This window comes from Desmodus rotundus, chromosome 2 (genome assembly GCF_022682495.2).
Source record: "Desmodus rotundus isolate HL8 chromosome 2, HLdesRot8A.1, whole genome shotgun sequence".
NCBI lineage: Eukaryota > Metazoa > Chordata > Mammalia > Chiroptera > Phyllostomidae > Desmodus > Desmodus rotundus.
Genome location: NC_071388.1, coordinates 181,941,774 through 181,964,594, shown reverse-complemented (window position 1 = coordinate 181,964,594; position 22,821 = coordinate 181,941,774). Strand labels below are relative to the sequence as shown.

At 35.5% G+C, this 22,821-nt stretch overlaps 1 protein-coding gene across 5 annotated transcripts in view; it reads left to right on the top strand.

Moving 5' to 3' along the window:
• The window catches only part of ALS2 (alsin Rho guanine nucleotide exchange factor ALS2), a 74,866-nt gene that overhangs the window by 43,113 nt on the left and 8,932 nt on the right, over window positions 1-22,821 (top strand). For 3 of the 5 annotated variants that reach the window (XM_024563856.4, XM_053918943.2, XM_045198199.3), the window contains exons 13-26: window positions 5,020-5,182; window positions 9,064-9,195; window positions 9,588-9,716; window positions 10,102-10,172; window positions 10,573-10,639; window positions 10,984-11,186; window positions 11,301-11,366; window positions 14,081-14,179; window positions 14,755-14,919; window positions 15,258-15,369; window positions 15,570-15,647; window positions 19,057-19,190; window positions 20,127-20,294; window positions 22,198-22,315. In XM_024563856.4, the coding sequence (XP_024419624.2) occupies window positions 5,020-5,182; window positions 9,064-9,195; window positions 9,588-9,716; window positions 10,102-10,172; window positions 10,573-10,639; window positions 10,984-11,186; window positions 11,301-11,366; window positions 14,081-14,179; window positions 14,755-14,919; window positions 15,258-15,369; window positions 15,570-15,647; window positions 19,057-19,190; window positions 20,127-20,294; window positions 22,198-22,315 (1,705 nt within the window). Of the gene's footprint in view, window positions 1-5,019; window positions 5,183-9,063; window positions 9,196-9,587; window positions 9,717-10,101; window positions 10,173-10,572; window positions 10,640-10,983; window positions 11,187-11,300; window positions 11,367-14,080; window positions 14,180-14,754; window positions 14,920-15,257; window positions 15,370-15,569; window positions 15,648-19,056; window positions 19,191-20,126; window positions 20,295-22,197; window positions 22,316-22,821 lie in introns of those variants that run through there. The other 2 variants (XM_053918944.2, XR_006655997.2) reach the window with 2 other exon arrangements.

Here is a 22,821-nt window from a genome sequence, read left to right as displayed (position 1 = left end):
CTACCACATATTACTTCCGAGGCTTTGGACAACTCTCTTCACCAAATTGAGCTTAATTTTTTCCTCTGAAAAATGGGAATGTGTGTGTGATGCTACACAGAAAAGTGCATCGTGTTGCACAGGTATAAAGTTTTTGCATTCAGCTGCTGGAAAAGTAATAAATATCAAAGCCCCTTACATAAGGCCAATTATTCCAAACTGTGCAGTTTCTCAGCAAGTGTTGACCTACAGCAAAGGCAGGTTTAAAAAATCAGTCATATGTTTATGTTAACAGAACATTTCAAATATGTACTCATGACCCAAATTTAATAGATGTTAATGTCTGCCATGTTTACTTACGATCTTCTAAAGGGATCACTTTTAATATTTCACCATTAAATATGACTGCCCTAGATTTTTGGTAAATATCATTTATAAATGGGTTTAAGAGCTCTCTTCTATTCTTAAAAGTTGAATAGGATTGATTTTTTTAAAAATATTAAATATTCTTGAGTTTCAAGGTAAATTCAATGGTATCTATATTTTTAATATGTTGCTGGATTTAATTTACTAATATTACAGACTTTTGCATCTTAAATGAATATGAGATGTTCTTTCTTTTCTAAGCTTGCCCAGTTTTGGTGAAAGGATTGTACTAGCAATTATAAAATGAGTTGTGGAGCTTTCTCTCTTTTTCTATTTTCTGGAATAGTTTACCTGAGATTGCAATTATCTGTATTTGAAAGATTTGGTAGAATTCATCTGTAAAAATGTATGGCTTTCATGGGGTGTTTCCTGTAGGGGGTTTTGAAACTACTGATTTGGTTTCCTTTTTTTTTTTTTTTTTAAGATTTTATTTATTTATTTTTAGAGAGAGGGGAAGGGAGGGAGAAAGAGAGAGAGAGAAATATCTATTGGTTGCCCTGACTGGGGACCGAACTCTCAACCCACGCATGTGCCCTGACCAGGAATTGAATAGATAGCCTTTCACTTTGCAGAATGATGCCCAACTAACTGAGCCACACCGGTCAGGGCCTGATTTGGTTTCTTTAATGAATAGATCTGTTCAGGTCTTTATTTCTTCTCATGGCTTTAATTATATTTCAGTTTTTCTGGAAAATTGATCATTGAACCTTTGTTTTTAAATTTATTAGCATATTATTCCTACGATTGTCTTAAGATATTTTTACCTCCATAATAACTGTAGCTGTGCACCCTATTTTTATTTATAATATTTATTTGAACCTTTTATCTTTTTATCTTGGTCAGTCTTTTCAGCAATTTATCCTTTTTTATTATTCTTTTCCAAAATTATGCTCTATTTAATTCTTTGTTTTATACTTCATTAACTTCTGCTTTTCATCTCCTTCTACTTTCTTTGTGTTCACCTTCTAACTTTTTGAGTTTAGCACTTAGTTTGGTAATTTTTCAATCTTTTTAATATTTTTAATATGTTTAAAAGATTTTATTTATGTATTTCTAGAGAGAGGGAGAGGGAGGGAGAAAGAGAGGGAGAGAAACATCACATTGACCAGTTGCCTCTCACATGCCCCTAACCAGAGACCTGGCCTGCAGCCCAGGCATGTGCCCTGACCAGGGAATCGAACTGGCGACCTTTTGGTTTGTAGGATGATGCCCAACCCATTGAGCCACACCAGTCAGGGCTCTAATGTATTTATATAAGGTTATAAATTTTCCTCTAAGTATTGCTTTAGCTTTATTTTAAAAGTTTTGATGCATTTTGTTTTTATAGATTTCAGTTACAATTTTTTAAAAAATTACCATCATGATTTCTTCTTCGATTCCTATCATATGCTCATTTATTTCCAAAATATAGGGGTTTGGCCTTCATTTTTTAAATGACAGGTTAAGAGTGTTATATTTTGACCCTATGTGGTAATTTTAAAATCCTTGCTCTTGCTATTTTGTAAATATTAATATGACACCATACTACTCATTTACTTTCAGCCTGTCTACATTGTATTATATTTTTGTATATTTTTTTGTAAGCAACAGATGGATGGGCTTATTACTTTGGTATTTTTGCAGTTGTCTGTATATTATAATGATATTAAATATATTGTACAAATATATTGTACAATATATTAAATACAAGTATATTTAATATAATATATATTAAATATATTACAATTATATTAAAAGTGTAGGTGGAATGCTGAATCTTGAAGAAAATAGGAGAAAATGACTGCCAAAGCAATAATTAAATGAAGCAGAAAGAAATTGAATAGTTATTTTACAAATAGTAATTCCTGAAGAAAAGCAAGTTTAATTACAGGAGAATGCAAAAATAAGTGGATACTTATGGCAATTTAAAAGGGGAGGCTTCTGGACTTAAAGGACTGTGGCAGTTGCTGACCCTGGTGCCTTACTATACTTTATTGTTAACTTTCCTCTAGTATTTCAGAGTTGAGTTCATAATGTTGTACTTAAGAGTTGACCTGACTTCTTGTGAGAGCAGATAAATCATATGATATAAATGAAAGGCTCTTGCTAGAGCCTGGGCAGATGGAAAGCAATTAATGAACACCGGGTGACTCCGAGCCATAGCAGCAGATGTTAAGTCTGGATTTGGGCAGCATTTCCCAAGCAGTGGTTTATGAACCCCAGGGTTTTACATACTAAAGGCAGTAATAATATCTTTTTTCAACTTCTACTTACGAAGTCAATATTTAAAGATATTTTAAAGTATTTATTTGAAAAGGACACAGTTTGAGGACCTCTAGGGCACAGCTGGTGAGCTCACGTGGCAGTGGTGGATCCTGGGTAATAATGCTCAAGCTCTCATCACTTAGCTGCTTTATCACTTAGCTGCTTACTTTAGGCTAGCCCAGTGGTGTGATCATTCTCTAGGGTTTTTAATAATAGTATTATTAGTATTGTGAAATATGCATAACATAGTACTTACCATTTTACCATTCCTAAGTGCACACTTCTGTGGCATCAAGTATATTCACATGGTTTTATGAACCATCACCATTACCTATAAACAAAACTTTTTTTAGTATCCCCAACAAAAACTTTGTACCCATTAAATAATAACTTACCTTTCCTCTCTCCACACAGCCCCTAATAACCACTATTCTGTTTCCTCTCTATGAATTTGCCTATTCTATAAGTGAAATCATATATTTGTCCTCTGTGTGTGACTTACTTCCTTAAGCATAAGGTTTTCAAGGTTCATCTATATTGTTGAAAATACGAAAAATTTTATTCCATTATATGGCTGAATAATATTTTGTATATACATAACATATTTTGTTTATCCATTCACCTTTTGATGGACACTTGCAAAGAGTAGTATTGCCCCTATTCGATCAAAAACTCCCAAGAGAAGAGAAGCTAAGCAGAATCTCTGGTTCAGATTTCCTTAGAGCATACCAGGGCCCCTGTTGGGAAAGTCTGTGGGCAAGGAAATGAATGAGTCCTGAGAAGTAACAGGGTTCACAACAGCTGGGACATTTCTGTCTAGTACACGGCATTCAGGGGAAATGTGGTCAGAGGAGTGTGTGTGCACCATGTAGCACCTCCTTCTCTCAGGAGCCGGTCAGAGCAGAACACTTCTGGAAGGCATAAGCGAGTGTCCTCAGATGAGCTCAGCAGCAGAACATGGAGGTAGAAGTAGGAACATTCGCACAAAAAATTATAAATAAAAATCTGGCCCATGTTCCCCAGGGCACTGTCTTAGATCTCTTAGTTGCTTTATGAAAGAATCCAATTTGTACCATTAAACTTTTGGGTTCTTGGAAGTTACTATGTATTTTTCCATCTTTCTACAATAGTATGTCATAATTTCTGAGTTAAACATATCTTTATTTCATAGTTCTTTAAGGGATTATAAAATGATTCATTCTTGCCTTATAGTCTTCTTGTGTGACATTGTCTTATTTGAGGCCTTGTAGCTAAGAATTATAGTATAATTCTTGTAAAGCACGTGAGGGCCTAGTACACAGTTATTGCTCATTAAGTAGCAGATACTTAATATTCTGTCATACTAATTCTTGCTTTTTTATAAAAGTGTTTTCGTCTAGTGAGTATAGTCTCAGTGGGCATTGATCAGCATTAAAATCTGCTGTAAAATTTTAATGATGAACTTATATATAAAATTGAATATAAAAACTAAATGCTGGCCCTGGCTAGTGTGGCTCAGTGGATTGAGTTCCAGCCTGCGAATTGGAAGGCCGCCAGTTTGATTCCCAGTCAGGGCACATGCCTGGGTTGCGGGCCAGGTCCCCAGTTGGGGGCGTGTGAGAAGCAATAGATGGATGTCTCTCTCACACATCGATGTTTCTCTCCCTCTTTCTCCTCCCTTCCCCTCTCTCTAAAAATAAATAAAATCTTATTTAAAAAACAACAACAACTAAATGCTGGCTTCAGCTTAAAATGCTTTTGAAGATCTCAGCATTGAAATCTTTGCATAGCATTTGCTCTATTATTATGTATTGTAGTACTGGTACCTGTAGTTTTTTATAACTCTTCCTATAATAAATTTAAATTTAGGTGATCAATAATTAAAGAAAAAAGGAAGAAATTGGAAGTATTTTAATATTATTTCATGCCAGTTTTGTTGGAGCAACGTGCTTTGTTTTTCCTCCAGTATTTCTGTTTAGCACAACTGATTAGAGCAGTTAGCCTTGCCATTTATTGCTGTTACTTTTGGCTTGGAAATTAATATGTAATGATGTTAGCTGGTCTCCAATTATTCCCTGAAAACGTGGGGTGCATGATTTATTTCCTAGAACATGAGGCACAAGTCTGTGGTTAACCATCTCTGTTAAAGAATTGCTATTGCTACAATTTGCTACTTTTCGTACTTAAAATATCTCATTATAGACAGGGAAATTGTTTTAATTAGATCTGGCTTATTTTATTGTATTCATCATCTACCATTTCATAACACCTAAAAATGTGAAAAAATCTGAAAAAGGTAGGACCTAGTGAAACGTTTTTAATCAATATCATGCATGTTGTCATTATCAAGAGGATTAGCTAAATCTTTTTTTTTTTTTTTCCTACCTTCAGTGATTTCCTAAATAAAAACCAGGAGCTGTTGCAAGATTTATCAGAAGTGACTGATGAAAACACCCAGTTGATAGAAATACTGAATACTTTGTTTTTCTTGCCAACCAGACGACTTCATAATTATGCAGAAGTTTTGCTAAAGCTTGCTACTTGTTTTGAAGTGGTAAGCTCCCATGTATACCCTCTTTGGACACTTGGGAAGCCAAGGATTATATTTTGCTTGTTTGGATTATGCCACCCCACAGTCTGGAACTCCACTAATTTAATAATTATACATTTTTAGTTAACTTCATTTTTGTTAATAAAGGGAAATGAAAGAAAAACATGTAACTGTAGGTAAATCTAGTTTTCTTTGCTGTGGATTCACTTTCCTCTCAGGATGTCATCAAGAGGAATTGTATTCATTTTATGAAACTGTGTTCTAAAGTTGAGAGCCAAGTATGAGTGCTGCTCATTGAAGAGTTGTCAAAGTTTATTGAGTGCACACTGAGTACAAGTTACTGGAGCTCTGTACAACCCTGGCTTTCTGTATAAACAACACACACCTGTAAGGCAGTGGCGTTAACACCTGGCCTAGACTCAGGATAGATTCATACCAGGTATTTGGGTCACCGTGGCCTATGCTGTGAGAAATCACAGTGTTACAGGATTTCCTCATGTGTTAACTGGCCTACTTTCCATATAAAATTAGGTGGAATCCTAGAAAATTAGCACTGCTCTAGTATATAGGTATATGATAAAGCAGGTCCTAAAACATTTATCTTTGAAATTGTACTGAAATGTGTAGTTTCATTTCATTTCCTGTCTGAAGGGCTCCAGAGAAGCTGCCATGACTTCAGGGTTCCTTATAGTTTAGAATCTTTTTGATCTTTAAGTCTCTGTCTCCTTATCTGGATAGATTTCAGTCTCCAGAGTGACCCAAGAGCTGATGTGGGCTTTCTACATTTGATCATACTGTGGCCCTGTAGGCCTTTTCTTTAGTTTGACCCAAACTGGCTTAGTCTTAGAATGTAAGTTTGAACTACCCACATAACCCAATGAGGTACAGATTTTACCTTAATATATCCTCAATTAATTAAAAAATCATCCCTCCTAGATCAACTTGGAATGTTCAAAGAGTCTGATACTGTACTATTTCCAGTCTCAAAGCCTGAATTGTGTGTAAAAAAATCCAGACTCCACAGTCAGATACCCATTTTTGTTTCATCTACCCTGAGTCCTACATGTTAGTTCAGATTCCCTGGAGGCGGCTCTCATATGCTTTATATTTTTTTCCTGAGACACCCCTATTTCCATCCTCTACATGGGATACCTTCAAGGCCTGGGTCAAAAGTCATTTTCTCATGAAAATGAAGCCCTATTTGACTATATCACACTTCCTTCCTTTCCCATCCCTTAAGAATTAGTTACTCCCTCCTCTGCGCTTTGCTACTACTTTATCTCTCCATTATTTTCTTATCAAGTTATGACAGTGGTCCTTAAGGGTTGAGAATCAAAATCATCTGTTGAAGTTTTTTCAAAACACATGGCTATGTTCTATCACTTCAAATGGTTATTTATTAAATCTAAGACACAATTTAGATTTATATGTAAATATAATTAGGTAAAAATAATACCTAATATTTATTAAATATATTTCATGTGTCAGGTGCTGTTCTATTATATATATTATATATATATTATATATAATTATTTAATCTCCACATCAACCCTGTGAAGTAGATATTATTATTACCTCCTTTGCAGACGAGAGGATTGAGGTATAGCTGAGAATTGGTAGAGCTAGAGTTCACATCCATATACTCTGGCAGCAGAGTCTGTTCTGTTCACTTTACTATGTTGTCTTTTTGATAGATAGTCTGTTAAAAAAAAAAACACTGCATTATTCTGGTATGCTGTGTTTTTCTATCTTCTCTGCCTAATTATAAATTCCCAGAACACAGACATTGTTCCTTACTGTTTTTAAAAAATTTTTATTGTTATTCAATTACAGTTGTCTGCCTTTTCCTTACTTATTTTTTTATCCCTAGAACTCAACAGAATATTCTATTTGTGGTAGAAACCATTAAATGTTTCTTAAATGGATGGAAAAAAATGAGTATGATTGACCCCAATAAGAATTGGGGAATGTAAAATAATTACTCATGAGCATACAAGATCATCCTTTCATCTTACCTTCTGCTCACTCCCCACAAGGCCCAGCAGTTATGTCCTATCCCATGACTGGTTCTGCAGACCCCTTAGGATTCCAAAGACCCTTGTGGGAGGGTTTCAAGGTCAAACTATTTTCAGGACAGTACTAAGACATTTGCTTTCCTCAGTGCGCTGTCTTTTGTACTGACCGTGCAAAGTAGAGATGAGTAAAAGTGCTGGCTCCTTAGCGTGAATTACAGTAGAGGCACCAACTGTACTCATAGTCATTGTGTTCTTTGCTGCCATGTATTTGCAGTTAAAAAACATGAACAAAAAATATGCAGTTTCACTTAGGAATTCTTTTTTTATTTCTAAATTAAAAAATTTAATTACAGTTGACATACAATATAATACTGGTTTCAAATGTACAACATAGTGATTAGATATTTACATAACTTACAAAATGATCACCCTAAATATTCACTTCAGAATATTCTTGATGAAGCAGTAAAAATTAATTTTATTTAACCTCAACCATCGAGTATACATTTTTTATTGATATGTAATTGACATATCACATTATATTAGTTTCAGATTATAGCATGATGATTTGAGATAGGTGTACATTGCAGATTATCACCACAGTAAGGCTAGTTAACATTCACCACCACACTTAGAAGTACACAGCTTTCTAATATTCCGCATGATGAAATGGGCAGTCCACTTGGAGCAGCGCTGCTGCGTACCAAAGTGTGGGGTTTGCTCAAGGAAAGCACAAGATGGTGATTGAGTTGAGAGCTACTTTTTTTTTTTTTAACTTGAAAGACCAGTTAAACGTTATTCAGATTTGGGTTTTTGACAAATATTTGCTCAAAATTGAGTACTGAGCCCGTCACTTCAAGGAGAAAACTGACAATATTTGTTGCCAATGATAACATCTGGACTTTTAAACAAAAATTAAGATGTGGAACATATGTACATATCACTGTGAGCCTGGCAATTTCCCAGTACTTAAAGTGATGAGATTGGCAATATTAACTAACATGTGACTTTGTGTCAACATTTGGAAGATCTGCATAACTCAGTGAACCAATATCCAAATGTCCAATCTACATGTTACAAAATCATGCATGGGTAAGAGTTCTATTCAAAATGTAAGATGTACCAATGGGTTTTTATGTAACAGAGTGCAAAAAGTTCAGTCAATGCAGTTTCAGATTCTGCATTTCAGCTACTCTTTAAGATATTATGGAACAAGTTTTGGTGCAGTTTCAAAGGAGTCTATCCACAGTTATTTGAAATGGCTATTAAAATACTCCTCACTTTCCCAACCATATATTTTTATAAAGCCAGATTATTTTCACATATTCAACCATAAAAGATTAAATATAGTGGCTGAATTGGAAATCCTGCTGTCATCTTTTAAGCCAGACAATAAAGAGATTTGGGGAAAAATGTAGAAAAATGCCACTTTTCTCACTAAACATTTTTTTTGAAAATAGAGTTATTTTTTATTTAAAATGTTACTGTATTTAAAGATATTTTTATTTCTCAACTACATCTTCAAATATGGTACATGTCAATAGATATAACCCACATAAGCAAAACAGAGGAATACTGAGACCAAAACATTGGAGAATTTCTGGTCTGTGCTGAGTTCTCTGATTCTCTCCTCACTGATACAGGCTAATTTGTTTCTTTTGCCCTTGAGTGATTTCTCTATTCCTATGTACCTATATGTTACAGAATTTTCTGGGGCCAATGGGCTTTTTGTTCAGCTGTATTTAGTATACCATGTCTATCCATAGGCTGGATTTCCTCTCTAAATTTAATAATAAACCACACTGAGGCTACAGAATCTGGACAATTGTTTTATATTATTTTCCCCCCTTTTAATATATTGGCCTCCAGACATCTCCAGAATACCAGAAACTGCAGGATTCCAGTTCTTGTTATGAGTCTCTCGCTCTCCATCTCGGCAGGAAAAGGAAGGAAGCAGAATACACACTGGGCTTCTGGAAGACCTTTCCTGGAAAAATGACGGTAAACCATGCCAATTGTCACTACCTCAGCAAACAGGCAACTGTCACCGTTTTCTTCATTCCTCACTTGTTCATGATGATAATGCTTTCATGAGCCCCTTTCTAAGGGTGGCCTAAGGACCACAGCGATGGATGTTCAAAACATCAACACCTTTCCTCACTCCCAGGAATTCTCTCTGAATGTGTATCTCACCTTCCTTTGTTTCTGTCTTCTTTTTAATCTCCTTTGGGTGCTACTTTTATGAAATGTTTGGATTATATTTAATCTTAGGTTTAACACCAAGCTAATCTATGACCGAGTTTTCTCTAAATGTGATTTGTGTATTTTTCATTTTCTCTTTACATATTAAGATAATTTTGATTATTTTATTTTATATTTGTTTTTAATTCCAGGATTCCTTAAGGAAGCCAGAGCGTCGACTGCTGTGTGAGAGCAGTAACCGAGCCTTATCTCTGCAGCACGCCGGGAGGTTTTCTGTGAATTGGTTCATTCTCTTTAATGATGCCCTAGTCCATGCCCAGGTGGGCCGGATTCCTAACCTTAAGAAAGGCGCTGGAAAGTAGGGTGCTGTACTTACTTAATCAGTTATACCATCAATTTGTGTTAATATCTATTGTGATTTCGCTGCAGCTGTTGAATAAATGAGAATGTTTAGTTTGCATTTCTGATATGGGACAGATTTCAGGGAGCTTTTTTAAGTTTACATCTTGGAAATGAGTATCAGCCATGTGACAGGGTCCATGCGACAGACAGAGGGAGCCCCATTAGGGTTAGCTATGTAATGGGAACTATTTGGCTGAAATGGTGACACCCTTGTGGACTTAATCATTTGGAACAGGTTATGTACCAGAGACCCCAGGGCCCACGTGGGCTTTCTCAGATGTGTCTCCATGTTCTTTGTTTCAGTTCTCCACACACCATGTTTTCCCTTTGGCCACGCTATGGGCAGAGCCACTTTCCGAAGAAGCTGGTGGTGTGTAAGTGTATCCTCCTCCCCCACCTCCACCCTAATTCTTTCCCTCTGTTACCCAGGTTGTTTCCTTAGACATGAAGAAAAGCTCAGGAGGCCTCCCATTCTGCAAAATGAGGCTTACCCTTCCAGCATGTAGACAGTAAAGTGGCCTGTTGTGACAGTCACGACAGATCAGAGGTGGTGGAAGGGCGTCTCCATTGCTTACATCCCCATTATGCAACACAGAGCAAAGTAACTCTGCGTCCTTTTTTCCACTCTGGGACCCAAACCCAGGGCACAGCTGCATTGCGTTTAATTGACCTCTGCTCTTCTCTGAATAAACAAGTTGATTTTCATGTTTGAGAATTGATATTGTAATGACAGGTTGTCATACCTACTGGTATTTATCCATATGAATGTTTTAGGAATGGCTTAAAGATAACTACACCAGAGGAGCAGTTCACTCTCATTTCATCAACACCCCAGGAAAAGGTTAGTTAATTGTAGTATTTTCTTTCAATCTTTGACTTAGATGTTCCTGTCTCTAATGGTTGTAAAGAAGAGACAAAAATTATACTTGCTTGACTAATGATCCATAATTATGTCAGATAAATCTCCATTAACCTAAGACTGTAGGCTTTTGGGTTTTTTTTTTTTAAATGTGACTTTGTTTTAAAACATAGATCAGTGAATTCCGAGAGCCAACCAGCATTACCTAATTAATAAGGAAAGCATCAGAAGACATAAAAATTATTCACACCGAGGAAAACTATCAGGATTTAAGGCAGTGCTTGATGAGTTATTGCCTTAAGCCTATTTGTACATTTTGATCCTAGACCAAGTGGCTGCGGGCTATAAGCCAAGCTGTGGATCAGGCTTTGAGGGGGACATCTGATCTTCCACCTTATGGAAGCGGCAGCAGCATTCAGAGGCAGGAACCACCTATTTCTCGCAGTGCTAAATATACTTTCTACAAGGATCCTCGCCTAAAGGACGCAAGCTATGATGGACGTTGGTTTTCAGGGAAGCCTCATGGCAGGTGAAAATATTAAAGATTTATGCCTCGAGTGAGGATGATAGTCCAATTACTGAGAAAGAAATGATTATCTGAGACATTAATTGACATGTATTATTCTTTGCTTACACATTTCAGAGGGGTTTTGAAGTGGCCAGATGGAAAGATGTATTCTGGCATGTTCAGGAATGGCTTGGAAGATGGGTAAGAAAATTGTGTAAAACATGAGGGTAAATTCAACTTCAGTCACAAATTAATGGTATTTTGTGTTCAGCGTTTTCAAGACAAGTAGTAGATTTTTATTTTTGTTTTGTAGAAAGACATACCTTGTATTAGGGCCTATAAGGCAGATGTGTGAACAAGAAGAAAGCTAGGAATCTAGGATGCAGCCTTGATTTACCTAGAGCAAATCATTCACCTTGAAAGCCATGTGGTGTCGAATTACACAGCCTTGCATCTATTGAAACGGGACTGTGTTTTCTATCTACATCTCAGTTGTAAAGACTGAGAACCTTGGGCGACATTGATGGTAAGACTGTTGAGATAGTATTGCCCTCTTTACACAAAGGACATACAGAAATGTTCCTTTCAGAAGTTTTAAATCATTTAATTTCTGTGATATGCTAAAGGGACATTCTCCTACATGACACATTATCCTATGGTACTCAGTGGCATTATTTTTCTATAAGCTTGTCATATTTTCTAACCTTTACATGTATTTACATAATAAATTTATGGCAATAAAGTATTTTGGATTATGTTAGAGAAGTAACTTATTTTACCATAAGGATTACCATATATTTAGATCAAGTAGGTGATTTTTTTATGTATGATAATGTTTTTGTAATGTCTTATTTTTCTATTTTATTTTTAAAAAATATATGTTATTGATTATGCTATTACAGTTGTCCCATTTTTTTCTCCCCTTTGTTCCCCTCTGCCCTGCAGCTCCCCTCCCACCAGCATTCCCTACCCCCTTAGTTCATGTCCATGGGTTGTATATATAAGTTCTTGGGCTGTTCCATTTCCTATACTATTCTTAACCTCCCCCTGTCTGTTTTATACTCACCATTTATGCTTGTTATTCCCTATACCTTTTCCCCCACTTCCCCCCCACCACTGGTAACCCCCCATGTGGCCTACATTTTTGTGATTCTGTTTCTATTCTAGTTGTTTGCTTAGTTTGTTTTTGTTTTTATTTTTTAGGTTCAGTTGTTGACAGTTGTGAGTTTGTTGTCATTTTACTGTTCATAGTTTTGATCTTCTTCTTCTTAGAGAAGTCCCTTTAACATTTCATATAATAAGGGCTTTGGTGATGATGAACTCCTTTAACTTGACCTTATCTGAGAAGCACTTGATCTACCCTCCCATTCTAAATGATAGCTTTGCTGGATAGAGTAATTTTGGATGTAGGTCCTTGCCTTTCATGACTTCAAATACTTCTTTCCAGCCACTTCTTGCCTGCAAGCTTTCTTTTGAGAAATCAGCTGATAGTCTTATGGGAACTCCTTTGTAGGTAACTGGTAACTGTCTCCTTTTCTCTTGCTGCTTTTAAGGTTCTCTCCTTATCTTTAATCTTGGGTAACTTAATTATGATGTACCTTGGTGTGTGCTTCCTTCGGTCCAACTTCTTTGGGACTCTCTGAGCTTTCTGCACTTCCTGGAAGTCTTATTTCCTTTGCCAGATTTGGGAAATTCACCTTCATTATTTTTTCAAATAAGTTTTCAACTTCTTGTTGTTCTTCTTCTCCCTCTGGCACCCCTATGATTTGGATGTTGGAATGCTTAAAGTTGTCCTGGAGGTTCCTAAGCCTCTCCTCGTTTTTTCCAGTTCTTGTTTCTTTGTTCTGTTCTGGTTGAATGTTTTCTTCCTTCTGCTCCAAATTGTTGATTTGAGTCCCAGTTTCCTTCCCTTCATTGTTGGTTCCCTGTACATTTTCCGTTATTTCACTATGCAGAGCCTTTACTTTTTCCTCTATTTTGCAAGCATACTCAACCATTACTGTGAGCAGCCTGATTACCAGTGGTTTGAACCCTGCAACTGATAGGTTGGCTATCTCTTTCTTGCTTAGTTCTATTTTTGGAGCTTTGATGGGTTTTTTCATTTGGGCCATACTTCTTTGTCTTGGTGTACCTGTTAAGTAAGTAGTAAGGGGTGGAGCCTTAGGTATTCACCACTGTGGGGCAACCCATGTTGCTGCATTGTGGTGCTATATGTGGGAGAGGGGTCAGAGAGGGAAAGATGCCACTTGCTTGGCTGACAGCTCCCTTTCAGACACGTTCCCCGCTACCCACAAGTAAATTGGGCCCTTCTGGTGCTTATTCCCAGGTAGGTAGGCTTGTGTACATTCCAGGACCTTGTGGGTCTCTCCAATGAACTCTTTTGGGAGGCTGGGAGTTTCTCCCACTACTGCAATCCCCACAGATTTTTACAGCCAGAGGTTTTGAGGCTTTATTTTCCTGCTCAGGAACTTTGGGTTGCATGGTCTGTCTCGCTCCTCTGTGATATCTTTTAATTTCCTTTTAGTAGAATTTTATAATGAGAAGAGAGACTTTAGATAACCTGATTTACCCCCTTACTATAGAGTTGAAGGAACTGGGTACCAGGACCTCGTTACCCGAGGTGATGTGACCAGTAAGTGGCAGAGGTAGGTCTAGGACCAGGTTTTCTGTTTTTCGTTGGACTTGGGATAAAACATTTAATCTCTCTGTGTAGTGGGGTTGATATCCTATTCCTCTAAGACTTGCCAAGTAGCTTAGGTAGTAGATATAGCTTTAAACAAGACTCCATATACCCCTTTCCTCCTGTGGGTAAATCTTTTCTCTTTTCTCCATGTTACAGTGTTTACAAGTGTATACATATGAAAGGTGAATAGGTCATAAATGCATCTTCTGCTGTTTTTTATTCTCCTTGACAGGTATGGAGAATACCGAATCCCAAACAAAGCACTAAACAAAGAAGACCATTATGTGGGCCATTGGAAAGAAGGAAAAATGTGTGGTCAGGGAGTCTATAGGTAATAACATTGGAAAGGTTGTTGGACTGGTGTTGCTTTTTCTGAGAATCATGTAAACTTAAATGTTTGTGTAGCCAAAATTTTCAAGGAGTAGATGTTACTTATTCTTCTTATGACTGAAACTACATGGAGTCTTATTTTAAAGTTCCTCTCATCTATCACAAGGTAAAAATACTAGGCTATTTAGTACTTAACAAACTGTACAAAACTTATAAACCCTAACTTTCTCATAAAATCTCCTAAATATCTTGCCTATAAATTTGTCTTATATTTATTATACCACTCTTATATGGACAGACGTATCATTTGTTCAGAGATCACTCATTTCATTTTCCTGTAAGGAAGTAAATGCACATTTTCCGCCCATGTTACCACAGAATACCACCTGTGACATCTTAAATTTCTTAACCTCAATCATTCAAAAATAAGATTTGGATTGATGAAAAATAATCATATATACAAATAATTATAATTACCATTAAGACATGAGTATAATTTTGAATTCCCCAGCTTTGCAAAGATAAGCATCAGAATTCAATGTGCTTGTGATGTTCATCCATTCTTTTTAACCACAGTTATGCCTCTGGCGAAGTATTTGAGGGATGTTTTCAAGATAACATGCGTCATGGTCATGGTCTTCTACGAAGTGGGAAATTGACTTCCTCTTCTCCCAGTATGTTCATTGGCCAATGGGTAATGGATAAGAAAGCAGGATATGGTGTCTTTGATGATATAACAAGGTATAGTGTCTACTTCTAATCTCAAAGTTCAGTGGGACAAGCTTTTTAGAATTATATTTTTTACAGTTATCACAAAAATACATGGAGTATGTGCAGATCTATGCCAGATTGACTATAATATTTAATTACTGAGAGAACATTGCTCTGAGTAAGGTGCTTTTTCTTATCACATTGTTGTACATTTGAGGAGATGGAGTTAACCCCTTGAACTAGAAAAATTGAACATGTACCAACCTAGGGTGATGGTTGGTATCTTCCACGTGATAATTGTTTTTTCCTCACTGCATCTTTATCATCATTGATTTTTTTTATTTCACCACTTTTCTCTCTCTGTGAAGGGGGGAGAAGTATATGGGAATGTGGCAAGATGATGTGTGTCAAGGGAACGGTGTGGTAGTTACCCAGTTTGGATTATACTATGAAGGCAACTTTCACCTTAATAAAATGATGGTGAGTGTGATATTTACATAGTTATTATTGATACTTTAAAAACTTCCGTGTTAATTAACTTTTAAATTTATCTGTTAATGTTCTGCCTCATTAGCACTATTTTTCTTGTCTTTTAAAATTATGTAAGGTTTGGGGGATATGTACTCTTAAGTTACTCTGCATTTTATGTATTGTGATTTTTGTTTTGTTTCTTCACATAGGGAAATGGGGTTTTACTTTCTGAAGATGATACCATCTACGAGGGAGAATTTTCAGATGACTGGACTCTTTGTGGAAAGGTTGGAAACTATCTTCTTTCTCTCCCTAATACAATCTTTTACTAATTATTTCTTTACTTTTTAAAAAGGCTAACTGCAGTGACTTTTTTTGTAAATATACAGAGTTGTACAGCCATCACTGCAGTTCAGTTTTGGAACATTTTCATCACCCAACAAGATTTCTATCACCGTCTCCTGCCCATTTGAGGTCACTCCTCATTTGTACCCCCCAGTCCTAGAGAACCTCTGATGGACTTGATCACTCTATATGTTTTCCTGTTTAGGTCCTTTTATGTAAATGGAATCATGTGTGGTGGTCTCTCCTGTGTGGCTCCTCCACTTAGCACAGTGTTTTTGAGGTCTTCCCATATTATGGCATGTGCAGTACTTCATTCCTGTGTTTTGCTGACTAGTATTTCAAAACCACACTTCATTGATCTCTCTCTTTACCAGTTAATGGACATTCTATTGTTTCTGATTTTAAACTGTTATGAATAATAGTCTGTAAACATTTGAATACAATTTTTTGTGTGAACTTTTTTTATTCCTCTTGGGTAGATGCCTAAAAGTGCAATTTCTGAGTTGTATGGGAAATTGATGTCTAACATATTAAGAAACTGCCAAATTGTTTTTTCAAAGTGGCTGCACTATTTTACATTCCCATCATCAGTGTATGAGGGTTCTAATTTCTCCACATCTTTGCCAGTATTTTTTTATTTTCTGTTTTTTTTCTTTTTTGCCATCCTAGTAGATATAGAGTGTTATCTTGTGGTTTTAATATACATTTCCCTTATGACTGATGATGTCATATATCATTAGAACACATTTCATGTGCTTGTTAATGATTCCTGTATCTTCCTTTGTGAAGTGTCTATTTCAACATATTTTTAAAAATTGTTTTTCAGTTTATTTAAGCAAGAGAAACTACAGTTTACCCACTCAAATATTCCAATATTTTGACATTTTAAGAATTAGTTTATAGTATTATTAAAATCGAAGGATGCTTTATATATTCTGGATAGAAGTCCTTTATTAGATAAGAGATTCGCTTGCAGTCTGTGGCTTATCGTTTTTAATGTTACTAGAGCCTTTTGAAGCATAAACCTTTTACTTTAATCAAGTCTAATTTCTCAAATAATTTTTATGAATCATGCATTTGATGTCATATTTAAGTAATCTGCCTAACTCAAAAGTATTAAGATTTTCTTCTGAAAATCTTAGAGCTTTGTCTCTCATATGTAGGTCTGTGATTCATAGTGGCTAACTTTTGTGTATTGTGTGAGTTAAAAATCTAAATTGATTTTTTTTTTTTGTATTTGGGTATCCAATTACCCCAATAACTGTTCTCATTGAATTTTCTTGACAACTTTGTTGAAATTAATTTATCATAAATGTGTTTATTTCTGGACTCTGAATTATATTCCGTTGATCTTCATGTCTCTTCTGCCAATACCGTAATATCTTGACTACTATAGCTTTCTAGTGAGTTGTAAAATCAGGAAGTATAAGTCTTCCAACTTTGTTATTTTTTAAAGTTGTTTTGGTTATTCTGAATCCTTGGCCTTTTCATATAAATTTAGAACTGGCATGTCAAAATCTTCAATAAAGCCTGCTGAGATTTTGATAGGGATTACATCTATAGGTTAATTTGAGAATTGCCATCTAAATGATATTGAATCTTCCAATCTGTGAACATGAAATCTCTTTCCTTTTATTCAGATCTTCTTTAATTTTATCAGCAATGTTTAATAGTTTTCACTGTGCATCTCTTGCATATCTTTGGTTAAATTTATTTCTAAGTCTTTTTTATGCTGTTATAAAAACTGTTTTCTTAATTTTATTTTTGGATTTTTTATTGCTATTTATATAAAAATTAAGTTGATATTTATATTTTGTTTTTGTATCCTGAAATCTTGCTAAACTCATTTATTAGTTCTAGTAGGGTATGTGTGCATATGTGTATATTTCTTAGGATTTCTTGCATATAGGATCACATTGTCTAAAATAAAGTTAGTTTTACTTCTTCCTTTACAGACTGGAAGCCTTTTATTTCTTTTTCTTGTCTGATTGCACTTGCTAGATTCTCCAGTAGAATGTAGAATAGAAATGGTAAGAGTAGACATCCTTCTCTTGTTCCCTATTTTATGGGAAAAGCATTAAATCTTTCACAATTAAATATGATATTAGCTGAAGGTTTTTCATAGATTAATTAGATTGAGATAATTCCCTTTCATTCCTAGTTTATTTGAAGTTTTTATCATAAATGGGTTTTGGATTTTTCAAAGGACTTTTTCTGTGTCTATTGGGATGATCATGTGGTTTTTGTTCTTTATAAATACAGTGTGTTATGTTTGTTGCTTTTCTGATACTAAACTGACCTTGCTTTCCTAGAGTAAATCATAGTTGGTCATGGTACACAATCCTTTTTATATGTTGCTAATATTTTGTTGAAGATTTGTGCATCTGTATTTATAAGAGATCATGGTTTATCATTTTCTCATGTTGTCTTTGTCTTTGGTATCAGGGTAATGCTTCATAGAATGAGTTGGGAAGGATTCCCTCCTTCTCTATTTTCTGAAAGTTTGTGAAACTGATATTATTATTTCTTCTTTGAATGTCTTGGAGAATTAACCAATGAAATCTGGACCTGAGCATTACTTTATGAGAATATTTTAAATTTCTAATTTAATTTCCTTCTATTTGATCTATTTAGATTTTCTATTTCTACTTGAGTCAATTTTGATAATTTGGTTCTTCCTAGGAATTTTCCTATTTTATCTAAGTTATCTAATTTGTTGGCATAAAGTTGTTCTCCTTATATTCCCTTACAGCATTTCAATTTCTGTAAGGCTGGCGTAATGTACCCTGTGTTGTTTTTTTGATTTTCTAATTTTGTCTCCCTTTTTTTTTCTTGATCAATCTACTTAATTGTCAATTTTGTGTATCTTTTCAATGAAGCAATTTTTGGTTTAATTGATTTTTTTCCCTATTTCTTTGTTTTGTTTTCTCATTTCTGCTGATGTGTATTATCTCCTTTTTTCTTACTTTGGATTTTCTTGCTCTTAGTTTGCTCCTGTTTTTTAAAATTTTGTAAGATGAAATTTTAGATTACTATTTGAGATCTTTCTTATTTTTTAATATAGGTACTGCTTTAGCAGCATCCCATACATTCGGTTAAGTTGTTTATTCATTTCATTCAGCTCAAAATATTTTACTAATTTTTTCTGTGATTTTTTTCCCTTTTACCAAGGATTTAGTTTTACATACTCTTTTTGCATATTCATATACAAACTTTTAAAAAACATTTGGGATTGGTAAAAGGTAAGTTAAAAAAGGGAAATGTTAACCATTTGGTGCTCTTCTTTTCCTCTTGAATTTTTACATTGAAAATACTTTCTCTAATTTCACATTTTCTCCAACTCCGCCCTAGGGAACTCTGACTATGCCAAACGGAGATTACATTGAAGGCTGTTTTAGTGGAGAATGGGGATCTGGGATAAAAATCACTGGAACCTACTTTAAGCCTAGTCTGTATGAGAGCGATAAAGACAGACCCAAAGTTTTGTGAGTAACTAATGTTAATTGTGGGTTAATTATTGAATGTTTTTAGTTGTTTTGCTTTTATCAAAGCTGGTTAATATTTTAAATGGAGAACAAGGTTTTAAAGTCTTCCTTTTTAACAAAGTGTAACTTCCTTGATTTGTCAACTGACACTACTATACATAGCTAAATCTAGAGTCTTGGTTTAGATTAAAGCCTTACAGCATAGTTGTTTAAAATGAAAGTGTGGGAATAATATGTATGTGGGAATAATCCTACTGGTAATGGTGCAGGTATCCAAGCTGATCGAAAGAGAGCATTCTTAAATGGAACCCTAGACAACTCGATTTTGAAAAGTAAAGATCAAGCCCGTATATATGTACACCAAGTAGAATAGTAATAGTCTGCACACATGGAAAAGAAAGGCAAAATATAAATCTCTAAGTTGTATTATGTCTTCCGACAAGTTTTTGGCATATGTATATTTTTCTTTATTGATTGCAGCTTTTACTTTGTTTTTGTATTTTGGTAGCATCTCAGGTTCTTTTTTCTGATGGAAGTTTAATACATTTTCTATACCATGTTTATTTTTAGAGTATTTTTAGAATCCAGTATGCAGTGCATCTCACAATTCCCATTATGAGTTGTGCAGAGCACAGAAAGTTCTTGTTTTAACGGCAGTCAATTTTACAGCATCAGTGCTGTGGGTATGTAGAAAGCAAAGGAGTCAACTCTGATGTGCTTTGTACTTAATAAGTCATAGACTTTAGTATCTGATGAACATTAAGTGGTTAAAAACTATCTCTTTGAAAATTGTATTCAGTGTTTTTAAAACAGACCACCATTAAATCTAGGAAGTTTTGTCACAGAAGCACTCCCAGTTATGTGTTAGTTTCTATTCAGGATTTTTGCACACACACCAACAAAAGGTGTAATTAAAGCTTGATGTGACTTTTTTAGCAGGAAGCTGGGAAATCTGGCGGTGCCTCCTGACGAGAAGTGGAAAGCAGTGTTTGAAGAATGTTGGCGTCAGCTGGGTTGTGAAAATCCAGGCCAAGGGGAGGTGTGGAAAGCATGGGAAAATATTGCTGTGGCCCTGACTGCTAGTCGGCGCCAACACAGAGACAGGTGAGTGCCTGCCCAGCACAGGGCAGAGTGTGGTAGAAGAGGAAACTTAAAATCAGTAAGAATTCAAGGCTTGCCACGTTTAACATAATATAATTTAATTTAAAAGTCAATAATGTACTTGTGTTTCTGGGTAAGAGAGTTAAAATGCACCTGCTTTTATCTTCTACTGAACTCAACTATAAAACCCACACAGAATATATGGATAGCTATTAGAAAACTCTCAAAAGTAAATATCAGCCAGTGTATTGGGGAAGAACACCTGAATTCGGAGTACCACTGAACCAGCCATGAGTTTACTGGATATTTGAACTTCAGTATTCCTTAGTCTGAGCTCAGTGTAGCCTGAAACCTTGAAGTAAGCATTGTGCAGTAGATTGAGAGAGATCTAGAAAAATCCCTCTGCTTCTGGCTCAGGTTGTGAAAAAGAGATGCTGAAAGCTCAGATAGAGTGGAGGATATACACGGGTTTTCTTTCTCTCCTTTTCCTCCATTTTCTCATGCTCCAGCCCCCAGGTACTTCTGCGGCAGGGGCAGTGATGGCAGCTGCTTGAGAAACCATGGCAGGAAGCTTGCAAGAGCTAAAATTCACAAGGGGATTCTTTCCCCTTTGGTGGATCCTCAGGTCCAAGAGTCTTAGCCAAATCCCATTGCTTTTTTTGGTTTCTCTTTCTGTCCTTCTACCACTTGGCTCTTGATGTGGCACATTGGTAGCAGTGGGTGGTTTCTGGCCAGAAGAAATAAAAGGGGAACCAGGTCCTTACATAAAGGGAAACAGCAGTTCAAATGCCTGCACATTTATCAGTATCCTTCGGGGGCCCAAAAAAGTGGCACAACAGTTTTCCTGTGCTAAAAGAAAAATTACAGATGTGCTTTTTTATTTCTTTTCTTTTTCTACTTTTTCTTATTTTCTCCCTTCTCCTTTTCTCCTGCTTTGCTTTTCACCATCTGCCTTTTTTCACATCCTTATTCTTTCACTTGGCCAGTAACACCCACAAGATTGTTGAGCATTTGTACCAGAGGAACCTACAGTGCAGAAAGAAGTTTGGGTCTTTTTTTTTTCCCCCTGTACTTGGGATAAATGGGAATTGATTATAGTGTTTCATTCATGAAGTTTATGATATTTCCCTCTACTCTCTCTATCAGTAGAAGAAATAGAAACTCCCAGAATTGATAAAAATTGTGGACTTGCCCTTTTGTGTGATGCAGATGGCCAGCCTTCACTGATAGAGCCCGTGGTAAACATTGATATTTTAGATCTCCAGTTGACCTTGGTTAACTGTTGTTGAATGTTTCCAAGGAGAATGAATGAATTTTTATATAAAACCATATCTCATTTGTTTCTCTAAAATACTATAATAATGATGATTATACACTGTTTCTAATTTCTCATTGGTTATAATCTAATGATAGGGTGCCATGACCAAAACTACTGCTGATTATTACTAGTTCATGTTTTATCCAACTCTTCATCCAAAGCTTCCCTTTATCTCACTACCTGTTGTATCCTCGTTATGTCCTTACTTCTTGAGCTTATTTTTATTTCTTCCTTTGCCCTTTGATTTGATTTCTTTTTTCCTTAGCTCTCTCTCCCTGATACTTTGTTTTTCTCTTGTCACTAACAAAATTATCACAGATTTTCTCTCCAAGTCGACATTATAGTATCTTCCCACACCATGGTTTATATTAGAGCAAAATCTTTATCAATTTATTGTTGTTATGAAGTATCATTAAATGCTATTTCGAATGACTGTTACATAACTTAATATCAGGCTCATTTGGGCCAGACACTCTTTTGGGTGCTCCGTTTTATCCTTAGTTAGTGACTGTATTTTATGTGCACATTACAATTATCTTGCTTTCTTGACATAAAATTCATAATAGGTTTTCTTTTCCCTTTTACTAGTCCAGAGATATTAAGTCGTTCACAGACTCAGACACTAGAGAGTTTGGAATTCATCCCTCAGCATGTTGGTGCCTTCTCAGTAGAGAAATATGACAACATCAGGAAATATTTAATAAAGGTAAAACTAGAGTCACAGTTACACCGGTCTTGTCAATTAATGATGCAGCTACCACAATATATCATTTGAATCTATTCACAACTTATTTTTACCTTAATCTTGTTTTTGCTTTCTGTGTATTTCTTTTGTTAATTCTCTGACTAATAAAAGCACATTTCTGCATGAATATTACTGTATAATGACAATAGAACTTTTTAAGTTTTGTAAAATGTTCAAGGGGGTTCTTAAGAACTAGGGTCAGAGTTTAAAATGGCTTTTTGTTAGTCACACCAGCAAAGTAGAGATTATTATAAATAAAGCAGGCTGCCTTCATCCCCTGGTTATGCTGTCTTTGCTTCCTCCTCAAATGCTGTATAATCAGCTACAGTTTAACTATGACATGTATCGAAACGAGGTACAGAAAGGAGAATGAGAGAAATCAAGGGAACTGAAGAATTACTGTTTCAGAGCATAGTCAACAGTCATTATTTAGTTTTCTCCCAGGTAACACTATATATATTTTTGTG